This window comes from Poecile atricapillus, chromosome 28, assembly GCF_030490865.1.
Source record: "Poecile atricapillus isolate bPoeAtr1 chromosome 28, bPoeAtr1.hap1, whole genome shotgun sequence".
NCBI lineage: Eukaryota > Metazoa > Chordata > Aves > Passeriformes > Paridae > Poecile > Poecile atricapillus.
Genome location: NC_081276.1, coordinates 5086973 through 5105119, shown reverse-complemented (window position 1 = coordinate 5105119; position 18147 = coordinate 5086973). Strand labels below are relative to the sequence as shown.

The 18147-nt window shown below is 62.0% G+C and overlaps 1 protein-coding gene across 5 annotated transcripts in view; it reads right to left on the bottom strand.

The window, feature by feature from the left end:
* Positions 1–3566: 3566 nt before the first annotated feature.
* NFIC (nuclear factor I C) overlaps positions 3567–18147 on the bottom strand; it is a 40370-nt gene continuing 25789 nt past the window's right edge. For 2 of the 5 annotated variants that reach the window (XM_058858836.1, XM_058858835.1), the window contains exons 3-11: positions 14698–14769; positions 14135–14209; positions 13876–13999; positions 13244–13368; positions 11501–11629; positions 11202–11386; positions 9674–9833; positions 7976–8061; positions 3567–5865 (exon numbers count right to left, since the gene is read on the bottom strand). In XM_058858836.1, the coding sequence (XP_058714819.1) occupies positions 5848–5865; positions 7976–8061; positions 9674–9833; positions 11202–11386; positions 11501–11629; positions 13244–13368; positions 13876–13999; positions 14135–14209; positions 14698–14769 (974 nt within the window). In that variant the 3' untranslated portion in view covers positions 3567–5847. The remainder of the gene's footprint in view (positions 5866–7975; positions 8062–9673; positions 9834–11201; positions 11387–11500; positions 11630–13243; positions 13369–13875; positions 14000–14134; positions 14210–14697; positions 14770–18147) is intronic. The other 3 variants (XM_058858837.1, XM_058858838.1, XM_058858839.1) reach the window with 3 other exon arrangements.

The window sequence follows — 18147 nt, the reverse complement described above, 5'->3', positions numbered from 1 at the left end:
CCAGGGAGGCGAGCGGGGGCTCGGGGGGGTCATGCGGGGCCGGGGGGCACAGCGGGGGCACAGCGGGGGGACCCGGCCCCGGCTTGCGGCCCTGGTGCGCTCGCGGTGTGTATCGGCTGCGCAAAGCGAAAGCGAGAATCCGGCGAACGAGTAAAATATAACTGCGGGGAGGGGGCACCCCCGGCCTCCCGGGGGAGCCGAGAGCCCCCGAAAAGGCGGGCGGGGCAGCCGGCGGCGCGGAGGCACTGCGGCGGCATTTTTGGTTTGGGTAAGAGGCGCGGTCCGGCCGGCTGCAGCCCCGGCGCCTTTTTGGGGCGGTTTCTCTCCTTTTGCCGCTCTTTGCCCAGGGGTGGGATTTCCCCCCACCCCGGCTCCACCTCCCGCCTGCCCCCGGGCATGGCACGGGGGATACCCAGAGCGGCACCCGTGGACCGGGGCACCCGTGGGCATCGCCTGGGGCACCCAGAGGGGCTCCCGTGGGCATCACCTGGAGCATCCAAAGGAGCACCCGTGGACATCACCTGAGGCGCCCAAGGGACACCCAGAGCTACCCACAGGGGCACCGGGTGGGGTGCCCGTGGGTGTCACCTGCAGCACTCACAGTGACACCCACGGGCACCGCACAGGGGACCCGGAGGGGCACCCATCACCGGGGGCACCCATCCCAGCCGGTGGCGGGATCCCCGAGGGGGGCAGAAAGCAGCAAATTCTAAACTCCGAGTACAAAAACAAAACAAACAAACAAACAAAAATTTAAAAACAACAACAACAAAAAAAAACAACCAAAAAAACAACCAAAAAAAACCCCCCAAAAAACCCAAACCCTACCAAACAAGACACACACACACATATATATATATATAAATATATATATAGATGTATGCATGTATGTGTGTATATATATATATATATATATATATATGAGATTTTATATATATATATTCCTTTGCGATTTAAAGTACCTTAACTGTGTGGGGCCCCGCACCCCCACCCGGCCCTGCAGCCCCATATATATATCTATATATATATCTATATATATCTATACCTATATATATATATGGAGATATATATATATAGATAGATATAGAGATATATATATATGTACAGGTTATTTGTTTTATTTATAGGTCACAAGGACTATTTTTAATTTTTTAAGCCGACGAGCCGGACTAAAAACCCTCTAGGAGAGACTGTAGTGCATGAAACCCCCGCGGTGATTGTCGAGCGGAGCGCCCTCGTATCCCCATCCTGCGGGGGACCCCCCCGGAGCTTCCCCAGGGATGGGGTGTCCTCCACCCCGGCTTTGCGCTTACCCCGACCGTGGCCGTCGAGGCCGCCAGAAGATAAAAAAAAAAAAAAAAAAAAGGGAGAATGATTAAAAAAATAGAAATAATGAAAGTGAGTGGTGCCCCCCCCACCCCCGGGGAGGGACCGGGGGGGGGTGTTGCATATTCCCTTTGGGCAGAGCCGGGGGTGCGGCCCTGGGGGGTGTCGGGGGAGCAGTGCAAAGACCCCGAGGGCACGGGGGGCTCCCCGGCCCCGCAAGGGGAAGCCCCCGGCACGGCCCCCCAGTGCCGCCCTGTGGGCTGGGGGACGTCGAGTTGATTCTTTTTTGCCTTTTGAAATTTGGTTTAAGGTGCTTTTCTTGCCGAGGGCGGGTTTAGGGGGCTGCGGCCGCAGCCCGGCCGGACTTGCTGCCGGCCCGGGGGGTGGGGAGGCAGCAAAGAGGGGGAAGGGGAGGGCCCCGGTGGTCTCCCCGCGGGGAGAGGGGGCTCCGAGGCTTCCTCGGGGCGGGGGGACTCAGGCCCGAGGGGCGCCAGCGCCCCTCGCCCCCCCGGAGCTGTCCGAAGGGGCTGGCCCGGTGCTCCCCGCTCCCTCCCTCGGCTGTCACCGTCACCGTTTAAAAACTTTTTTTTTATTTTTTAATATTTTTTGCTTTGAGCTGAGCCTTTTCCAACCTACTCCCCTTTTTTTTGTTTTTCTCTTTAAAGAAAAATGTCTATTTTTAAAAAATTTTGTCTTCTTTTTCCCCCCTCTTTTTTTTTTTTTATTCTATTTTTCATTCCACATCCCCCCCCCCCCCCCCCCAGCTGGACATCGCCCCCACTCCCTCCTTGCATTGTCTTTGCAGAAATCAATACTGCACCTTGCATAAAGAAGCGTCTCCCAAGGCTCCTCCCAAGGGTCTGGGACCCTCAAACCAGCCTCAACTGTGGGTGAAACCCGGCGGGACGCCACCATCCCGTCACCCCCCACTAATACTTTTTGACACCAAAAAAAAAAAAAAAAAAAAGAAAAGAAAAAACAACAAACCAACCAACAAACAAACAAACAAAAATTAAAAACTGTTGACGACGACGTTTCTTCATGCCCGAGCAGCAGCGATGCAGGTGCCACCCGCCCAGTGGTGTCACAACCCGCGGCAGAACTCAGCCCCAGGGAGGTTGGGGGATCTCTCCAGCCGGCGGAACTCTGGGCTTTTAAGGCAAATTCTGGGTTTTTAGGGGGTGTCGGGCCCCTGCTCGGCAGCGGGCACAGCAGGGAGGGGCGGCAAGAAGGCACCTGCCATTCCCTGCTGTGCCAGCCGGACCCCCGGGGATGAAGCCGATGGGGTGGAGGTTGGGGACAGGCGGTGACCCCCCCTGACACCAGCCCGGAGGGGGCACAGCTACATTCACACGGTTCCATTCCTGTCACGAGAGCAGCTGGGCTCAGCCCTCCTGGCCCTGCGCCCCATTGAAAACCAATTGAAAAGTGGGGGTCCCTGCTGGGGAGGGCTGGGACTCTGTGGCCCCCCGTAAGGATCAGCCCTGCGGGTCTCCATCCCTGCGGGTCTCCATCCCTGCTCCTCCCTGCACGGAGCCCACCACACCCCGCTCAGTCTTGCCGCGTCCCCCCCGAGCGTTCTGCGGGGTCTCTGGCCCGGGGGTCCCTGCCGCCTCCCGCCTCGCTGCCTTTGGTTGCTGGAAGCAGGAAAAAAAAACAACATAAACCCCCCAAAAGGGAAGGAAAACAAAGAAAAGAGAAGCAAAGCAAAGGGGTGGCCGCCCCCCCGGCAGGCCCCCTCCATAGCTATTGCATATTCCGGTGTGTTGGCGCAGAGGATGCATCGGTATTACCAACTGGAAGACGTTTCTGAGGGGGAAAATCGGTTAAAAAAGAAGAAGAATAGAGAGAAAAAGGGACTTTTCCGGCCGAGAAGAAGCCATGCAGGAGGCGAGGGGGGGGCAGTGGCCCCCGGCCCCCCCGGGCCCCCGGGAGCCCCAGGCATGCAGCGACTCCCTCGCACTGATATCGGGTCCAGTAATACTTAGGCTTCGAAGGCAAGGCACATCATGTGGTATAAAATTTCGTGCAAATTAGGAAAACATGGATTTTTTTTCTTGTGTGTGTTTTTTTTACGGCTTTTTTTTTTCTTTTATACAGATGATTTTTTTTTTTTTTCCTCTTTTCTCTTTTGCTGAAGGGGAAGGTAGAGCCGGTTAATAAGAGTCTGCCATGCACAGCATCAGCCAGCCGCGGCTGGGTTGAGCCAGGTCACCAGATCCTGTTAAAGCACCATGCAGTTTATTTGTCTTTTTTTTTTTTTTTTTTTTTGTCTTTTTTTTCTTTTTTTCATGTGTTTCTTTTCTCAGATCTTTTTAAAAAAACAGGTTTCCCTCTCCGCCAAGCGCTTTTTTTGTTGTTGCTCCTTTTTTTTTTTTCCTTTTTTTTTTCTTTTTTTGTGTTTTTTTCTCCTTTTCTTGTCCTTTTTGATTATTTTTCTGTCTCCCGGGATTTCCTGCGTCAGCCCTTTCCCCGGTGCCTCGTTGTGCCGTCCGGGGGGGTGGGAAGCGGAGGGAAGCGGGGGGAAGCGGGGGCCACTGGGATGGGGGATGCGATGCCGGTGGTCCTCGGGGCGGCGCTGGGTGCCCGGGGAGGGGGCCAGGCGGGCAGCGACGGTGGCCTCGGTGGCTCCCAGCTCCTGGACATCCCACGGTGGCTTCTCTCCATCACCACCCTTCGGGTGTCCCCTGGGCCGGCGATCCTTTGGGGACCAGTCTCCTCATCTCGCTGGGGACAACAGGCACCTTCGTCCTCTTCCTCCTCCTCGCCTCGGCCGTCGCGGGGGTCCCTCTGCTCTAAGGCACTGCCACGTCCCTGCGTCCCCTTCCCGGCCACGCTGTCACCGCACGGGACGGGGACCGCCGAGCGCTTCCTCCCGTGCTGCCCCCGGCCGGGGGCTCCTCGGGAGGGCCGGGACCCCTCCCCGCCGCAGTTCAGGCACTTGACGCGGGGCCGGGGGCTCCGGGGGACTCCGGGGGACTTCGAGGGGCTCCGGGGGGCTGGCTATGCCCTCGCCGTCGCTCAGGCTTCTTTGCTCCATCCTTTTGTATCCAAAACAAAACAAAAAAAACCCAAAACAAAAAAAAAAAAACCCAAAAAACCCCAAAACCCAAAAAACCAAAACCACCAAACCCAAAAACCCCAAACCAGCCGTCCCGGCAAGCCAGTGCCGAGGACTCCACCTCCTCCTCCTCCTCTTCCTCTTCTTTTCGTGATTCCGTTTTCTTTTCTTTTCTTTTCTTTTTTTTCTTTTTTTTTTTTTTTTTTTTGACGATTCCCTCTTAAAAGTGCATTTCCTACAAAATGTGCAACACGAGCGCACCCTCTCCTGCCTCCCACCTGGTACCTGTCCACAGGAATGCATAGCTCAAACGCACGGACGCCCGTCCCTCCTCCCCAGCCCCACGGATACCCCTGGCGAGAGGACACGCCGGGGGACACCGGGACACGCCGGGGGACACCGGGACACGCGTGGGGACACACGGGGCCCGGCCCGCTGCAGCTCCGGGGGAGGAAGGCGACCAGAGAGATGGTGACCGGAGCTCCGGTGGCCTCCCGGGAACCGTGAGGGCCGGGCTGCGACAGTCCCCGTGCCGCGTTCCCGAGGGAATCGGGGCGCCACCGCCGCTGTGACGTTTGGGGCCGTGCTGGGAGAATCCCGACACCGTGTCCGCACGGGAACCGAGGCGCCACCGGCACCGCGACCATCGCTGGCCGTGCCCGTGGACCCTCTGTGGTCACAAGCCCCCTCCTCCTGTGCCACCCGCTCGATCCACCGTGCCACCACGTCTCCGTGCCACCGCATAACGGCCACCGTGTCACCGCAGCGCGATGTCACCGTCCCCGGGGCGCTCGCTCAGCACGGAGCATCACCCGGCCCGAGCGCGACCCGCTCCGCGGGGCTGCGGCAGCAGGAGAGGGTCCCCGATGCGCCCCACCCCAGCCCCGGGGCCCCCCGACAGTCTGGGCCCGGGGGGGTCGGCGGGGGAAGTTTTGATCTTTTTTACTCACATAGAGGCAAGAACGAGAGAGTCAAAGCCGTTTGCATATTCGGCGAGCGGCCGGCGGGGCTCGGCGCCGCGACCCTGCAGCCGCTCCGGGAGGCATTGCTGGCACGACTTGTGTCAGGTCTCAGCGCGGCGCCGGCCGACGGGGTAAATAATAGTGTTTTTTTCTTTCTTTCTTTTTTTTTTTTTTTTTTTTTTTTTCCTGTTTCTTTGTTTTCTGGCGCATCGCCGGGGTGGGGGGAAAGGTCCTCCTGGGATGGGTTGTTGGTTTGTTTGTTTGTTTGTTTGTTTCTTTTACATTTTAAAACAGTTTGACCCTTTTCCTTCTTCCTTTCCTTCGCTCTTTCCTTCGGGTGTGGGTTTTGCTTGTCGTCGTCGTCGTCGTCGTCGTCGTGGTGAGGCCGCGCTCTCCGTCGTCACCGCAAGGCTGGGCCTGGTGTTCGGGGACGGGGATGTTCCTCTGGGGGTGCCTAAAGCAGAGGAGAAGGGAGGCGAAGGGGCGGCACGGCGGTGGTTATCCCAGGTACCAGGACTGCCGGGAGAGAGGAGAGAGGCCGGTGTTAGTGCTGTGCCCCGCGGAGCTGCCCCGTGCCCCGGCCGGTGTCCAGACCCCCGACAGCTGTCCCCGCGTGTCCCCTGCTCGGGGCCGGGGCTGGCGGCCCCGCTCCTGCACTGAGTTTGTCCGTCCTCCGCACCGCGTTCCCCTGGGGCCGCTCCCTCTGCACCTTCACAGCAAAGGCGGCTCTCCCCAAGGAATGGTGCCGCCTGGGGACAGGTAGGGGGGTGGCACGGCTGGGGACCCTGCGAGGTGGCCCATTGTTCCCCCCCCAGCCCCAAGTTCAAGTTCATTCCCGATTACCTCATGTCTGGTTTCCGTTGGAAACGAGACAGCTCGGGGCCGCTGCTTCCCTTAACCCTTCCAGGCCCCACCACACATGGCCAGAGTGCGGCAGGTCTCAGCTGCCCCTCCCGGGACATTGCCTCCTTCCCCCGTGCCTCAGTTTCCCCAGGCAGAGTGTCCTCGAGCCCTGGGGAGCCTCCCCGAGCATAACTGGGGACACCCATACACAGGACCCTGGGGGTCCTGGGACTGTGAGTGGCTGTGACCCCTGTCTCTGGACAGAGACTCTGGCCCCCTGCTCCTCCAAGGTTCTCCTCATCCTGCCCCCGGTCTCCTCTTTAGGGACCCAAGGCCCTTGGGGTGTCCACCCCATGTGCAGGACTGGGGAAACTGAGGCAGAGTGGGGGATGTCATCAGAGCCGGTTCCCCCGTGTTTTCCTCTGCAACGGCACAGCACCCTCAGGTGTCCGAGCTCACGGTTCCCAAATGTCACAGCCTGGCACAGCACAGCACCCCCGGGTACCCTGTGTCACCGCTCACAGCCCCCCGGTGCCCACACCCCAGCACAGCACAGCACCCTGAGTACTCCCCCCCTGCAAGGGCAGCACCCCAGGGTGCCCCACCACAGCACTGTCCGCACCTCCATCCCTCTGTCCTGTCACCCACGTCACCTGCCGGGCAGCACTGCAGCCACTGCAGCTGCCCCTGCAGAGAATGCTGAGGCCACACCACTCATGTCACAAGTGAGGCTAGGAGCTGCCACCCCTGTCCTGGCATCATGGCACTGCCTGCAGCACCAGTGCCAGCTCCAGAACCCAGGACTCATGGAAAGCCCCTGGAAAGGCACACACAACTTCCTGCTGCAGCTGGAGTGGCCACAGGCACAGCCGAGCGAGAGCAGGTGCCTGTGCCCACACAGAGAGAGACCCACGGCCCTGGTGCTCCTCCTTTGGAGATGTTGTGGGCACCCAGGCAGGGTGGTGGCAGGTGGTGCCAGGCAGGGCACAGCCAGAGCACACAGTGACCTCCCTCCATGATGGAAGACTCGTGCTGGCCCTGAGCCACCAGCAGTGCCCAAAGCCCTGGCACCGGGTGCCTGTAGTGAGGATGTCATGGCAGCAATGCCCGTGGGCCACAGCGGTGATGCCAAGGCAGTGATGCCCACAGCAGCAAAGCTGGCAGTGGCAGTGCCAGAGCTGCAGTGTCATGGTGGTGATGCCCATGGTGGCATTGCACATAGAAATAACCCCACAATGGTGACGTACACAGTGGTGGTGCCCAAAGTGGCATTGCCCACAGTAGCAACACCCATGGCAGTGATGCCAGGTGGGGACATCCACCACAGCAATGTCTGCAGTGGCCACGCCAGTAGTGGCAATGCCCACAGCAGTGATGTCACTGCTGTGGTGACACTCCTTGTAGCATCAGACATGGCAAGGCCACAGCAGCAATGGCCATGGAGGCTACACCCACAGGAACAGTGTCCCACGGCAACGATGCCCACGGTAGTGCCCACAGCAGCAATGCCCACAGGAACAATAAACAGGGCAGCAATGCCATGGCAGTGATGCCATGGTGGCAAGGCCCACGGCAGTGATGCCATGGTGGCAATGCCCTCAGCAGTGATGCCATGGCAGGGGTGCCATGGCAGGGGTGCCCACATCAGCACTGTCACATCAGCGACGACCACGACGATGATGCCAGCACTGGCCATGCCCACAGCGATGCCCACGGTGATGCCGTGCCAAGGGTGTCCGGGGCGAGGGCAGGAGGGTCCCCCCAGCAGCATCCCCGCTCTCACCTGTGCCTGATAGATACTCCCAGGATCCCTTGGTCCTAATCCCACGAAGGAACGGTTCGCAGGGGGCGTGCCTGGTGCAGAGTAGGCTGGGGAACAAATGAGAGCTCATTAACGGGGCTGTGGGTGGCACTGCCATTGTCCCCCCCGGGGCCAGGCCCGGCCCTCTCCCTGGCACTGCTGGGACGGAGCTCCCTGGCACCCGGCGCTGGTGACCGAGTGACGTTCCTGGCTGTGACCTGATGGCAGGCGAATGGAGCCCAGGGGTGCTGCACCCAGGGGTGCTGTGCTTGGACAGTACCACCCGTGGTTTCAGGGTGATGACCGAGGCTGAGGGGGCCAAGTGCCCCGGGGTGCAGGCGCAGATGGTGCTCTCGGCTGTGCCCGCGCTGCAGCTTCTGGAGCTGAGTTGCCACGGAGAGAACAATGGCAGCCACCAGTTCCACTTGGCCATGTCACCCTGCTGCCACCTCCATCCCTCAGCTGGGGATCCAGCAGTGGGGACCTCCAGCCCTGCTGAGCTTCTGCATTCAGCCCTGCTGGAAGCAGAATGCTGCCAAGGGGAATGTGGGATTTGGAACCAGCTGCACCCCTTGAGGACAGCCAACGTCCTCCTAACGCATCCTGAGCCTGCAGGAACTTGCACTCCTCTGTCCCTCCTCAAGGCTGTGACCCCATTATCAGCCAGGCCACCCCATGCCATCCCATGCTGTCCCCTCCAGATTGTCCAGGCTTTGGCTTCCCCATGCCGTGGGATGGCCGCTCCTGCTGACCAGCTTCTGGCAATCAGCCATGGCCCATTACCCAGGGACAGGGTAACGGCTCAATCAGGCAGGGCTTGACTGTGCGGGGACACGGAAGCCACTTGGGGAACCATGTCCCATGGGTACAGCAGGATGGGAACAGGAACAACCCCCTGGCAGAGTGTGGCGACAGCACAGTGTCCCTCCACTGCAGCACACACCCCCATGCCAGCCTGGGGTGACACCAGCTCCCCTCTGGCTGTTTGGCCCAGCACCCAAAACCCTCCTGGCCAAGGCACTTATGGCCCCTGAGGTAGAGCAAAGGGTAAAGAGTTTGTCAGCCACCGTGCTAACAAAGATCTCAGGTGCCACCTTGCCAAGGGCTCTGGGGGACCAGCACACAGTCCCTGCACTGGTGTCACTTCACATACCCGACAAGACCAGAATTCCCGGCGCCAAGGACCCCATGCAGCAAAAGTACGACAGCCCACACAAGCACCAGGCACACTGTCCCTAGTCCCAGTGCCACCCGCGTGCCAGCTGCTCCCCGTTCCCGGCAGCACAGCCACCGCCATGGTGGGATAAACAGACACGGAGAAGCTACAGCTTCCCCCGCAGCACAGCTCACACTGAGGATCTGGGCAGGACACTGGTTTGGGAAGCTCTGCTGTGGCTCCACTCATGCTCAGAGGAACAAGGGGCTCGAGCTGGTCCCTGGGACCAGCACGTTACCCCCTGGCTCAGCGGCCACAGCAGCCACCTGCCCAAACCCTGTCCCCTCCGACCTGCCTGAGACCCAGCAAACTCATGGCGTGCCAGCTGCCGCCCTCTCCCCGGCTGCGGGGAGGCCACCTCCGCCAACATCCCCCCAGCACCGGGACGGGGGGACACCCTGGGGGGCTGCGAGAGGAGGGGGCCAGCCGGGCCGGGGAGCAGGGTGGGCGCCGCGGGTGCTTACTGGGTGATGTCGGCGAGGTCGTCCCTCCCTCGGAAGTTGTCGTGGTGGATTTGGTGTCAGGAGAGACGGCCAAGCGGGGCATGCCGGGGGGAGGTGGCGGCGCCAGCATCTGCGTGGGCAGGTAGTGGCTGGGCACTTTCACTTGACCACTTCCATTTAACTGGGGACAACACAGACAAAAAACAAACAGCACAAGCCATTAGGACGCATGCAGACACCAGCACGGCCGGGGAGCCCCGGGGACACCCCCGGCACAGGCACGGCGTGTCCCTCACTGCAGACATGAGTTTGTTGGGTCTCAGAGCGGCCCTGAACGGTCGGCGTTGGCAGCAGGCACGAAATGACGGCGGGACAGGAGGGATCTGGGGAGCTGTGGAGGACATGCCCCATGGGGGTCATCACCCACAGTGGTGCACGCTGGAGCCAGGGTGCTGGGACCCCTCTCTACAGTGACAGGGTGGTCTCTGAAGCACTCCCTGGAGGGGTAGGGGCACCCAGAGCTTCAAAAGGCTCCTGCACCAGTGCTCTGTGCCCAACCCCGCCGTGATTGCTCCTGATCCGGTGGCCATCAGCCCAGCACTGAGCCACTGCATAGGAGAACAGCAGCCATGTCCCTCACCCTGGCATCAGGCCCTTCTGGTGAGGGGAAACAGGCAAGTGGTGGGCAGAGGTCAGAGGGACTCCCCTAGAGCTCCACATCTGGGAGGACAAAGGGAGGCACAGGACAGTATGGAAGCAGGAACACCCCCAGGCTCTGGCTTTGGGTATGAAGGCTGCTGTTCATGGGGTGCATGGAGTGCTGGTGGGTGTGCTGTGTGTTGGGACGCTGGGTGTATGGGGTGATGGTTTGGGTGCTGCATGCACTGGGTGCTGCGTGTGCACGGTGCTGGTACAGAGCTTGTTTGGTGATGGGGGTGTGGGGTGTGGGGTGCTGGGTGTGTGGGGTATGTGGGGGCCCGTGTCTGTGGGGTGCACAGGGTGCAGGGGGATGCAGGGTGCTGTGGCAAGGGAAGGCCCACAGCAGCACGGTGTGACTCTGCCACCCTCGTGGGGACACCGGGGGCACGGGTACGGTGAGGAGCTGATGGGTCACCCCTGGGCTCTGCAGGTGGATGGGGCACACCAAGCCCATCACTCTCCTGGACACGCTGGTGGATGGTGACTCCAGGAGATGGTCACACACCCCTGGCAGACACCTCGCTCCCCTCCAACACCCCAACTCCAGCTGACGGCTCAACCCCAGCACCCCAACACCCGCGGTGCCCCGTGCTGAGCTGGGGCACAGCACCTCCATCGCCGCAGACACGAGGTGCCAACATGGAGCAGCGCTCCCAAACCAACGCACGGCACGGCCGGAGCTCAGCCCCAGAGAACATCCCAGCGGTGCCACCAGAAGACCCCGACCCCCCCATGCGGCGGCAGAGGTGACGGCGGCGGTGCCGGTCCAGGGGACTCTCCTCGGGCAGCAGCGGCCCCGGTGCCCATGGCAAGGCGAGCGATGGGTGCGGGGACAGGGCTGCATCCTTACCGGTCCGGGCTGCTGGTTGGACGGGTCGCAGGCCAGCGAGACGAGATCTTTGAGCGGGTCCTGCGGGTTGAGATGAGGCGGGTACCGGATGGCCGTGTGCGGGAAGTAGGTGGAGGCCGTCTGGGGAAGGATGGAGGTGGTGGGGAAATGCAGCGCAGATGATGGGTGCGGGCTTCGGGCGATACCTGCAGGAGACAGCAAAAGGGGGGACACGCCTGTGTCATTAGCCAGTGGCTGCCCCAGCCCCCCGATCGCTCAGCCCTCCCTCCGTGCCTCAGTTTCCCTGGCAAGACACTCACCACTGTGCACAGCGATGACGGGACGGTGGTGCTGCGTGAAGCTGCTCAGCCGGGGCGAGGAGTCCTGGGGTGATGGGCTGTTGAAGGGGGACTTGTCCATCTCTGTCTTCTTCACGGTGGGGGAGATGCCTGGGGAAAGCGGGGTGCAACATCAGGACCTGCCATGGGACCCCGAATCCCGTGGCTGCTGCCATCTCAGTGCAGTGTTAGGGGAGCTCATTCTGGGGGCAGGGTGCACCCCGGGGTCAGGGTGGGCGTGGGGAGGGTGCGATGTGAGCGTGTGTGTGTGCCAGCAGGAGGGTGGGCACCTGTGTGGGCACCTGTGTGCGTGAATGTGCGTGCATGTGTTGTACCAGCACAGCTCTGTGTACCTGTGTGTGTGTTCCTGCAGGTGTGTGCATGCACACAGCTCTGTGCGTGTGTGTCCCATCCTGCTGGTAGAAGTGGGTGCCCTCATGGGTGCCACTGTGACCCTGCAGCCCCCACATGGCACCCACCTCCCCTGGCACATGGGGCTGGGGCTACAGGAGTTCCTGGGGAGGCAGAGAGGTGCCAGTATGGGGGTGACCTCCGCAAAGACCCCTGGAAGCAGCAGCTGCCCAGGTTCCTGGGGCCACCCCAGGGCATGGGGCTGAATGGGGGGGTTGGTAGGCACATTAATCCCCTGCTGCTGTGGCTTTAGCTCTGGGCCTGGTAATGGGTTTAGCCCTTTCTCAGCCGGCCGTTAGGAGGATTTCCCAGAACATCCCGTACAGGATTGCCAAGCCCCCCTGCCGCCAAGGCTGAGCCCCCCGCCAGCCACCCTCACCCCTGCCTGGGTCAGGCCACTGGCAGGGGACAGATGCCCTGGCACAGCTCCCTCCTGCCACCATGCACCATTTTGGGGAGGGGGCTGCACCTTCCCCAGGATCCCCCGTGCACCAGCCCCGTGGGGCAGGATGAGGCACAGTCCCTGCATACACGGGACACAATCTGGGGGCTGGACCCGCATCCCCCAAACTTCCTTCCAACAGGATCGATGCCTCCAGCTGGGCACCCCCAGGCTCTGGCAGTAACAGGGGGCTGGCATGGAGCCCACCCCGCTGCTGGGGGAGGCAGGAGAAGAGCCAAGGGAGGAGGAAGAGGAGCAGCTTCTTCACCTGCACCTCGGGGTGTGGGAGCTGCTGTGCCAGCCCTGCAGCATCACTTTAATTAGCCCAGCCCCCCCTTTCTTAATGAACAGCTAATTGGGGCTTGTCTAGACAGGAAAGGGAAAAAAAACACCAAGCCAGAAAGCTGTCCACAGTGATGTGGGGCTGGGGGAGCTGACTTGGGGCCTGGGGAGGCTGGTGTGGGGCTGCAGGATCAGGAGTGGGGCTGGAGGCTGGATTTGCCCTACAAACAGAATTTGTGTTGAAACAGGGCTCCCTGTAGCTACACTACAGCCCCCACAGAGCCCTGCCCAAAATGGGGGGCCACAGACACACCTGGGCACCTATGGAGAGCCTCTGTCCAAATCAGGGAGGTTTGACAGCAACCCCACAGACCCCATGGAAAAGCAGCAGGGATGTTCTGGGGGACTTGAGGATGGCACAGCAGCCCCCACATCCAGTGTGTCCTGTGACCTGAAGGTCCACAGGGACACCATGGCACAGATGGTGCCCAGATGGTCACAGGGGGTTCTGGCAGTGGTTTGTGGAATGCTGGGAGCAGGGTGGGGGCCCCAGGGCACTGGAAGGGCACTGGTAAGGAGGTGACACCTACCCCCTTCCATGTCTTCTGTCCAGTTGCGGCTGCTGCTGGTGGGGGAGTTGGAGGAGGTGTAGTACTCGCCCCCAGGGCTGGTGTCGATGTCATCCTCCATGGACCCCGACTTGTGCCGTTTGCTCCTGGGGACAGGGAAGGGTCACAGAATCATGGAATGGTTTGGGTTGGAAAGGACTTGAAGCTCATTTCCTTCCACCCCCTGCCATGGTGGGGCACCTTCCACTACCCCAGATCACTCCAAGCCCAGTCCAACCTGGCCTTGGACACTTCCAGGGATCCACGGGCAGCCACAGCTGCTCTGGGCACCCTGTGCCAGGGCCTGCCCACCCTCACAGGGAAGAAAACCCATCTAACCCTGCCCTCTGGCAGTGGGAAGCCATTCCCTTGTCCTGGGACTCCATTCCTTGTCCAAACTTCCTCTCCAGCTCTCTTGGAGCCCCTTTAAGCACTGGAAGGGGCTCTGAGGTCTTCCTGGAGCCTTCTCTTCTTCAGGGTGAACACCCCCAGCTCTCCCAGCTTGCCATAGGTCAGTGCCAGCCCGTGGCAGGACCTGGCTGCCCCTCGCCTTCCCCATGGCTGTGCTTGGGCTGGCCCCGGCACCGCCCTGGCACAGCCCCGGTGGCACCTACCCGCTGGAGGAGGTGCTGGGCAGTGTCCTCCTCATGCCGGTGCTGGAGGGGTTCAGGTCATAGGCCAGGTGGCCCTGCAGCTCCCCCAGGGAGAAGTTTGGCCCTGTGCCCGTCACCACCGGTGCTGTGGGGAGAGAGTGGGGTCAGGGGGGACCGGTGGGGAGGGAAGCCCCAGCTCACTGTGGGGTGGGGGGGCTGTAGGGACGCTGCTGTGCCCAGGCAGGCGAGGGTTGGGCTGTGGCATCACAGTCACACTCACTTCGGGACACTTGGATCAGCTCGGTGACACTGAACACCCCCGAGGTGACGAAGCTTTCCTGGAAGTCTGTTGAATCTGTGCGGGAGAGAGGAGGGCGTGCTGAGGGGGCAACAGGACCACCTCTCCCATCCTGCACTGCCTTGTGACAATGCTTGAGGGCACCTCAAATCCCCATCTGTCCCCCTCCTCAATCTCCACTCCCTGCTCCAGCAAGAGACCATCCCAACTGGTCCCCTCTGCCGAAGATGCCCCGGACCTGCTCAATGCCTCAGTTTCCCTGTGGCTGAGAGTGCTTGCAGGGCTTGGGGCTGCACCCCCACCATGGGACCCCCATGGCAGCTGCCGTGCCCAAGGGCTGTGGCCTCAGTGGGACTGTGCTGGGTGTAGGACAAGGCTAAGGCTATGCCCAGCTCATTGCAGGGGCCAGGCAGGGGCTGGGGGACACCAGTGCACAGGCAGCTTGATTATGTGTCACGAGTCCCCTTCCCCACCATGGCAGGGACCCTGGGGACAGGCTGGGGTGTCCCTCGTCCTCTTGCCCAAGCCCTGCCTGCTGCACTCACCCAGCGTGATGGGTTTGCTGTCCTCCTGGTCCGAGCCAATGCCTGTCCGGGGGCTGCTGCTCTGCTCTGCATCTGCAAAAGGCAAAGCCACCAGGGTGAGCCCCCATGCCAGCATTAGCCTCCATGCCAGTGTGAGCCAGGGCTGCCCACCAGCTGACTGCCCCCTCATTGCCCTGCTGGGGGAAACTGAGGCATAGGCTGCCCAGCAGCTCTCACAACACCAAGCTGGCATGTCCCCAGCCACTGAGGAACACTCACCAACCAGCCCCCATTGCCCTCCCTGCCAGGGACAGGAGCAGGGACAGCCCCACATGGAGGATCTGGGCACTGCTCCTTGCAGGAAGGGAATCCCCAGTTCTGCTCCTGCCTCACCTCCTCTCCCTCTCCCTCTCCTCTATCTGTGACCCAGTGCTGCCCCACCAGGCAGTGTCACTGGAGCATAGCATAACCTGTGGCACCTTGTCCTGCCTCTGCCCAGCTCCTGAAGGGCAGCAGGGCTTGGGGCAGCACCTGCTCTGACCTCTGGAGCCCCGTCCGACCCTGCTCCCTCTTGGCTAAAAATATCCCGGCTCAGCGGCTCTGGCGCAGCCTGGAACAACCCAGACACTGCAGTGAGGCGCATCCTTCCTCACCTGGCTGCTCCCAAAGCCCTTCCATAACTTTTGCCAAGTATTTCTTCTCCATACTCCTTCTTTCCCCTGCTTCTCCATCCTCCTCTTCCTCCCACACCTTGGCCTTCGGCATTTCTCTCTGGCAGCCTTGACAGATGCCAGGAAATGGCTGAGACAATCCAAAAACACCATCAAAAACACGCAGCTGCCACTGCCAGCCCTTGTGCCCGCCTTGGGATTTTTCCCTTTCTCCCTGTTTTTTTCTCCTTTTTCTCAAGTCCCTTGCACTCACATGTGGCTCCCAGACTGGTTATCCTTGGCTGGGCAAGTTATCCACGTGGGCTCCCTGCCACCCCCCAGCCTGACACTCCTGTGTGCCCCCAGCCCCTGGGACTGCTCAGCCCTGCTGCTGAATCAGCCATTTTGTCTCCCTGCCCAGCTGTCACTGTCCCCTCCGCCCAGCCCGTGCCAGCCTGGCACCTCGCTGGCTGCCCCGTGGCATCCTGCCTCGATGCTGCTCACCACCAGCAGCCTCCCTGTGCCCGCACCCCTGGCTCCTTCCAGGCAGCCATTTTAGGGAGCAGAAACTCCCCCTGGAGACTGGCGCAGGGTTTTTTCCTTCCCTTCTCTCCATTTCTCTTTTTCTAACTGCATTCCCCCATTTTGAAGTGGCTGCGTGCCCACGTGTTGGGGTGTGGGTGATGGGAGTGAGAGGGGCACAAGCCAGCTGGGACGGGGGGAGCGGCAGTGGGGACCCCCCGCGCATCCACGGGCACCGCGTGGCCGGACACGGCCCCTCCTCGCCTCTAAAAACAACAAATCCGGCGGCAGCTCTGGAAGTGGTTAGTGGTGGAGCCCGGCCAAGGCGCAGGACGGAGGCTGGTGGTCACAGCCTGAGGCCAGCCCAGATCCCCACAGCCCCTCTCCGTGGCCTCAGGGCTCCCTGGGACCTCACTTGTCTCCTAGATGGCCCCCACTTGCCCAACCCTGAGGTGCTTGGTCTCTGGGTAGCCCCCCAGGCCATGCCCTCGCCTGGCACCGCAGAGGTGCTCACACAGGCCTTGGTTCAGCCCAGGGACCCCCACCACTGCTCGTCCCGAGGTGTGCCACATGGACTTTTGCCCATACCAAACCACCCCAGCCCGATCTCTGCTCCCCCAGGGCCATCACTAACCCCGGGTGCCACCGGGTGGGCCCCATGTCCCTGTACCCCCCACACCATCCCACAGCACCACCTGAGCCAGCAACGCCAACCTCACCGAGCCCTGCTCCCAAGGGACTCTTTGGGGACCTGCCCCCAAAGCGAGCGCTCCTCTCCCACCCACAGCAGCCCAAGGAGCACCGGGGCCTTTGCCGAGCTCGGAGGTTTGGCAGCAGCCGCTCCCAGCACCCTCCTGTCCGGGCTGATGGAGGCGGTGGGTGCGAGCTCGGGGCTCTGTACCCCGGGTGCTCCTCGTGGCTGGGCGGCTGAGCTTGCCAGCAGATTTCTGGCTGCCTCCTCGGCGCGGAGCGGCCGGGCCAAGCACTGCTCTCACCGCCATGTGACGGCCGCCTGCGCCGGCTGGCGCGCTAAAATGGCGAAGGGAGCCCTGGGCTCACGGGCCTTGCTCCCCTCAAGGGGTGTTTTGGGGAGACTCTAGATCCAGGACCCAACAAGTGGCTCGACTGCACCAGAGAGGAGAAAGAAGCCTGTAAAGTTCCCCCACGCCCCCGCTGCTTCGTTGATCCTGCGCCCTCCACATCCCCTCGGAGGGCCGGGATGGGGGATGGAGGTGGGGGTGGTCCTGCTAACACACTGTGGAGAGCTCGGGGGGGGAGAGGGGTCCAGTGCCAGGGTCGTCTCCGGCGAGGCGGGGGAGAGTGCTCAGTGCCCAAACAGGTCGATCCAATCTCTTTTAAAAATAGCCAAGTGTGTGCCCGGGGGGGCCGCGGGCTGCCTGGGCTCTGGGCCGCGCTGGCAGCCTGGCCCCGCGCCACCCATTGAATTATGGATCCCGCACCCCGGCCCCGCTGCTTGGCACCGTGCCCCCGGGCCCCACGGCGACACCCGCCCGCGGTCTCAACGCGTGGGAACGACCCCCGGGCAGCAGGGCCGGCCCCGGGGGGTGTCACTGCAGGCCGGGTACCCCCCGGGGCCGGCGCAGCTGCGGGAGAGCCCTGGCTCGGTGCCCGGGCGCTGACAGTAACAGGGCACGGTGTTACCGGCAGAGCGCGGGCGCAGGCGCAGAGGCCGGAGGATGCCGGGGGCTGGGGGAGCTGCTGGCGCCGGTGTGAGCAGTCCCAGCCCCCCCATCGAGGGCAGCAGCCTTCCTCCTTCTTCCCCGGCTCTGCCAGCCGAGAGCAGGGGATGGGCGAAGGTTCAGCAGTGCTGCCTGCAGGCGTCTGCTCCGTGCCTCAGTTTCCCTTGGGGGCTGGCTCGGGGCGGGGGGGGGAACTGCCCCCCCAGCTTCACATTCCGTGGCCACGCAGCCCCAGCACCTCCTCAGGTGTCACTGGACTCCTCCGGATCAGCGTGGCCACAGCGTGGACCAGCAGGCCCCAGAGAGAACAGCCCGGTCAGGATGGAAGACTCCTGGAGACCGGAGGGAGCCAATGTGCCACGGGACAAATCCCATTGCAAGGGCTGGGGCAAGCGAGGCTGTGGGAGGGTGTGATGTGGGGGCCCTGCCCTGTCGGACCCCCAGAACTCCCCATCCCAGTCCCACAGTGACGCCCAGGTCCGAGCGGCCCTGCCCGCCCGCTGCCCGTCCCACTGTCCATCCCTCCGCCGCCAGGCTGGGGTGGCCCTTACATAAACCCGGAACAGTCCTGCTTGTGTAACCTCCTTTATATAACACCC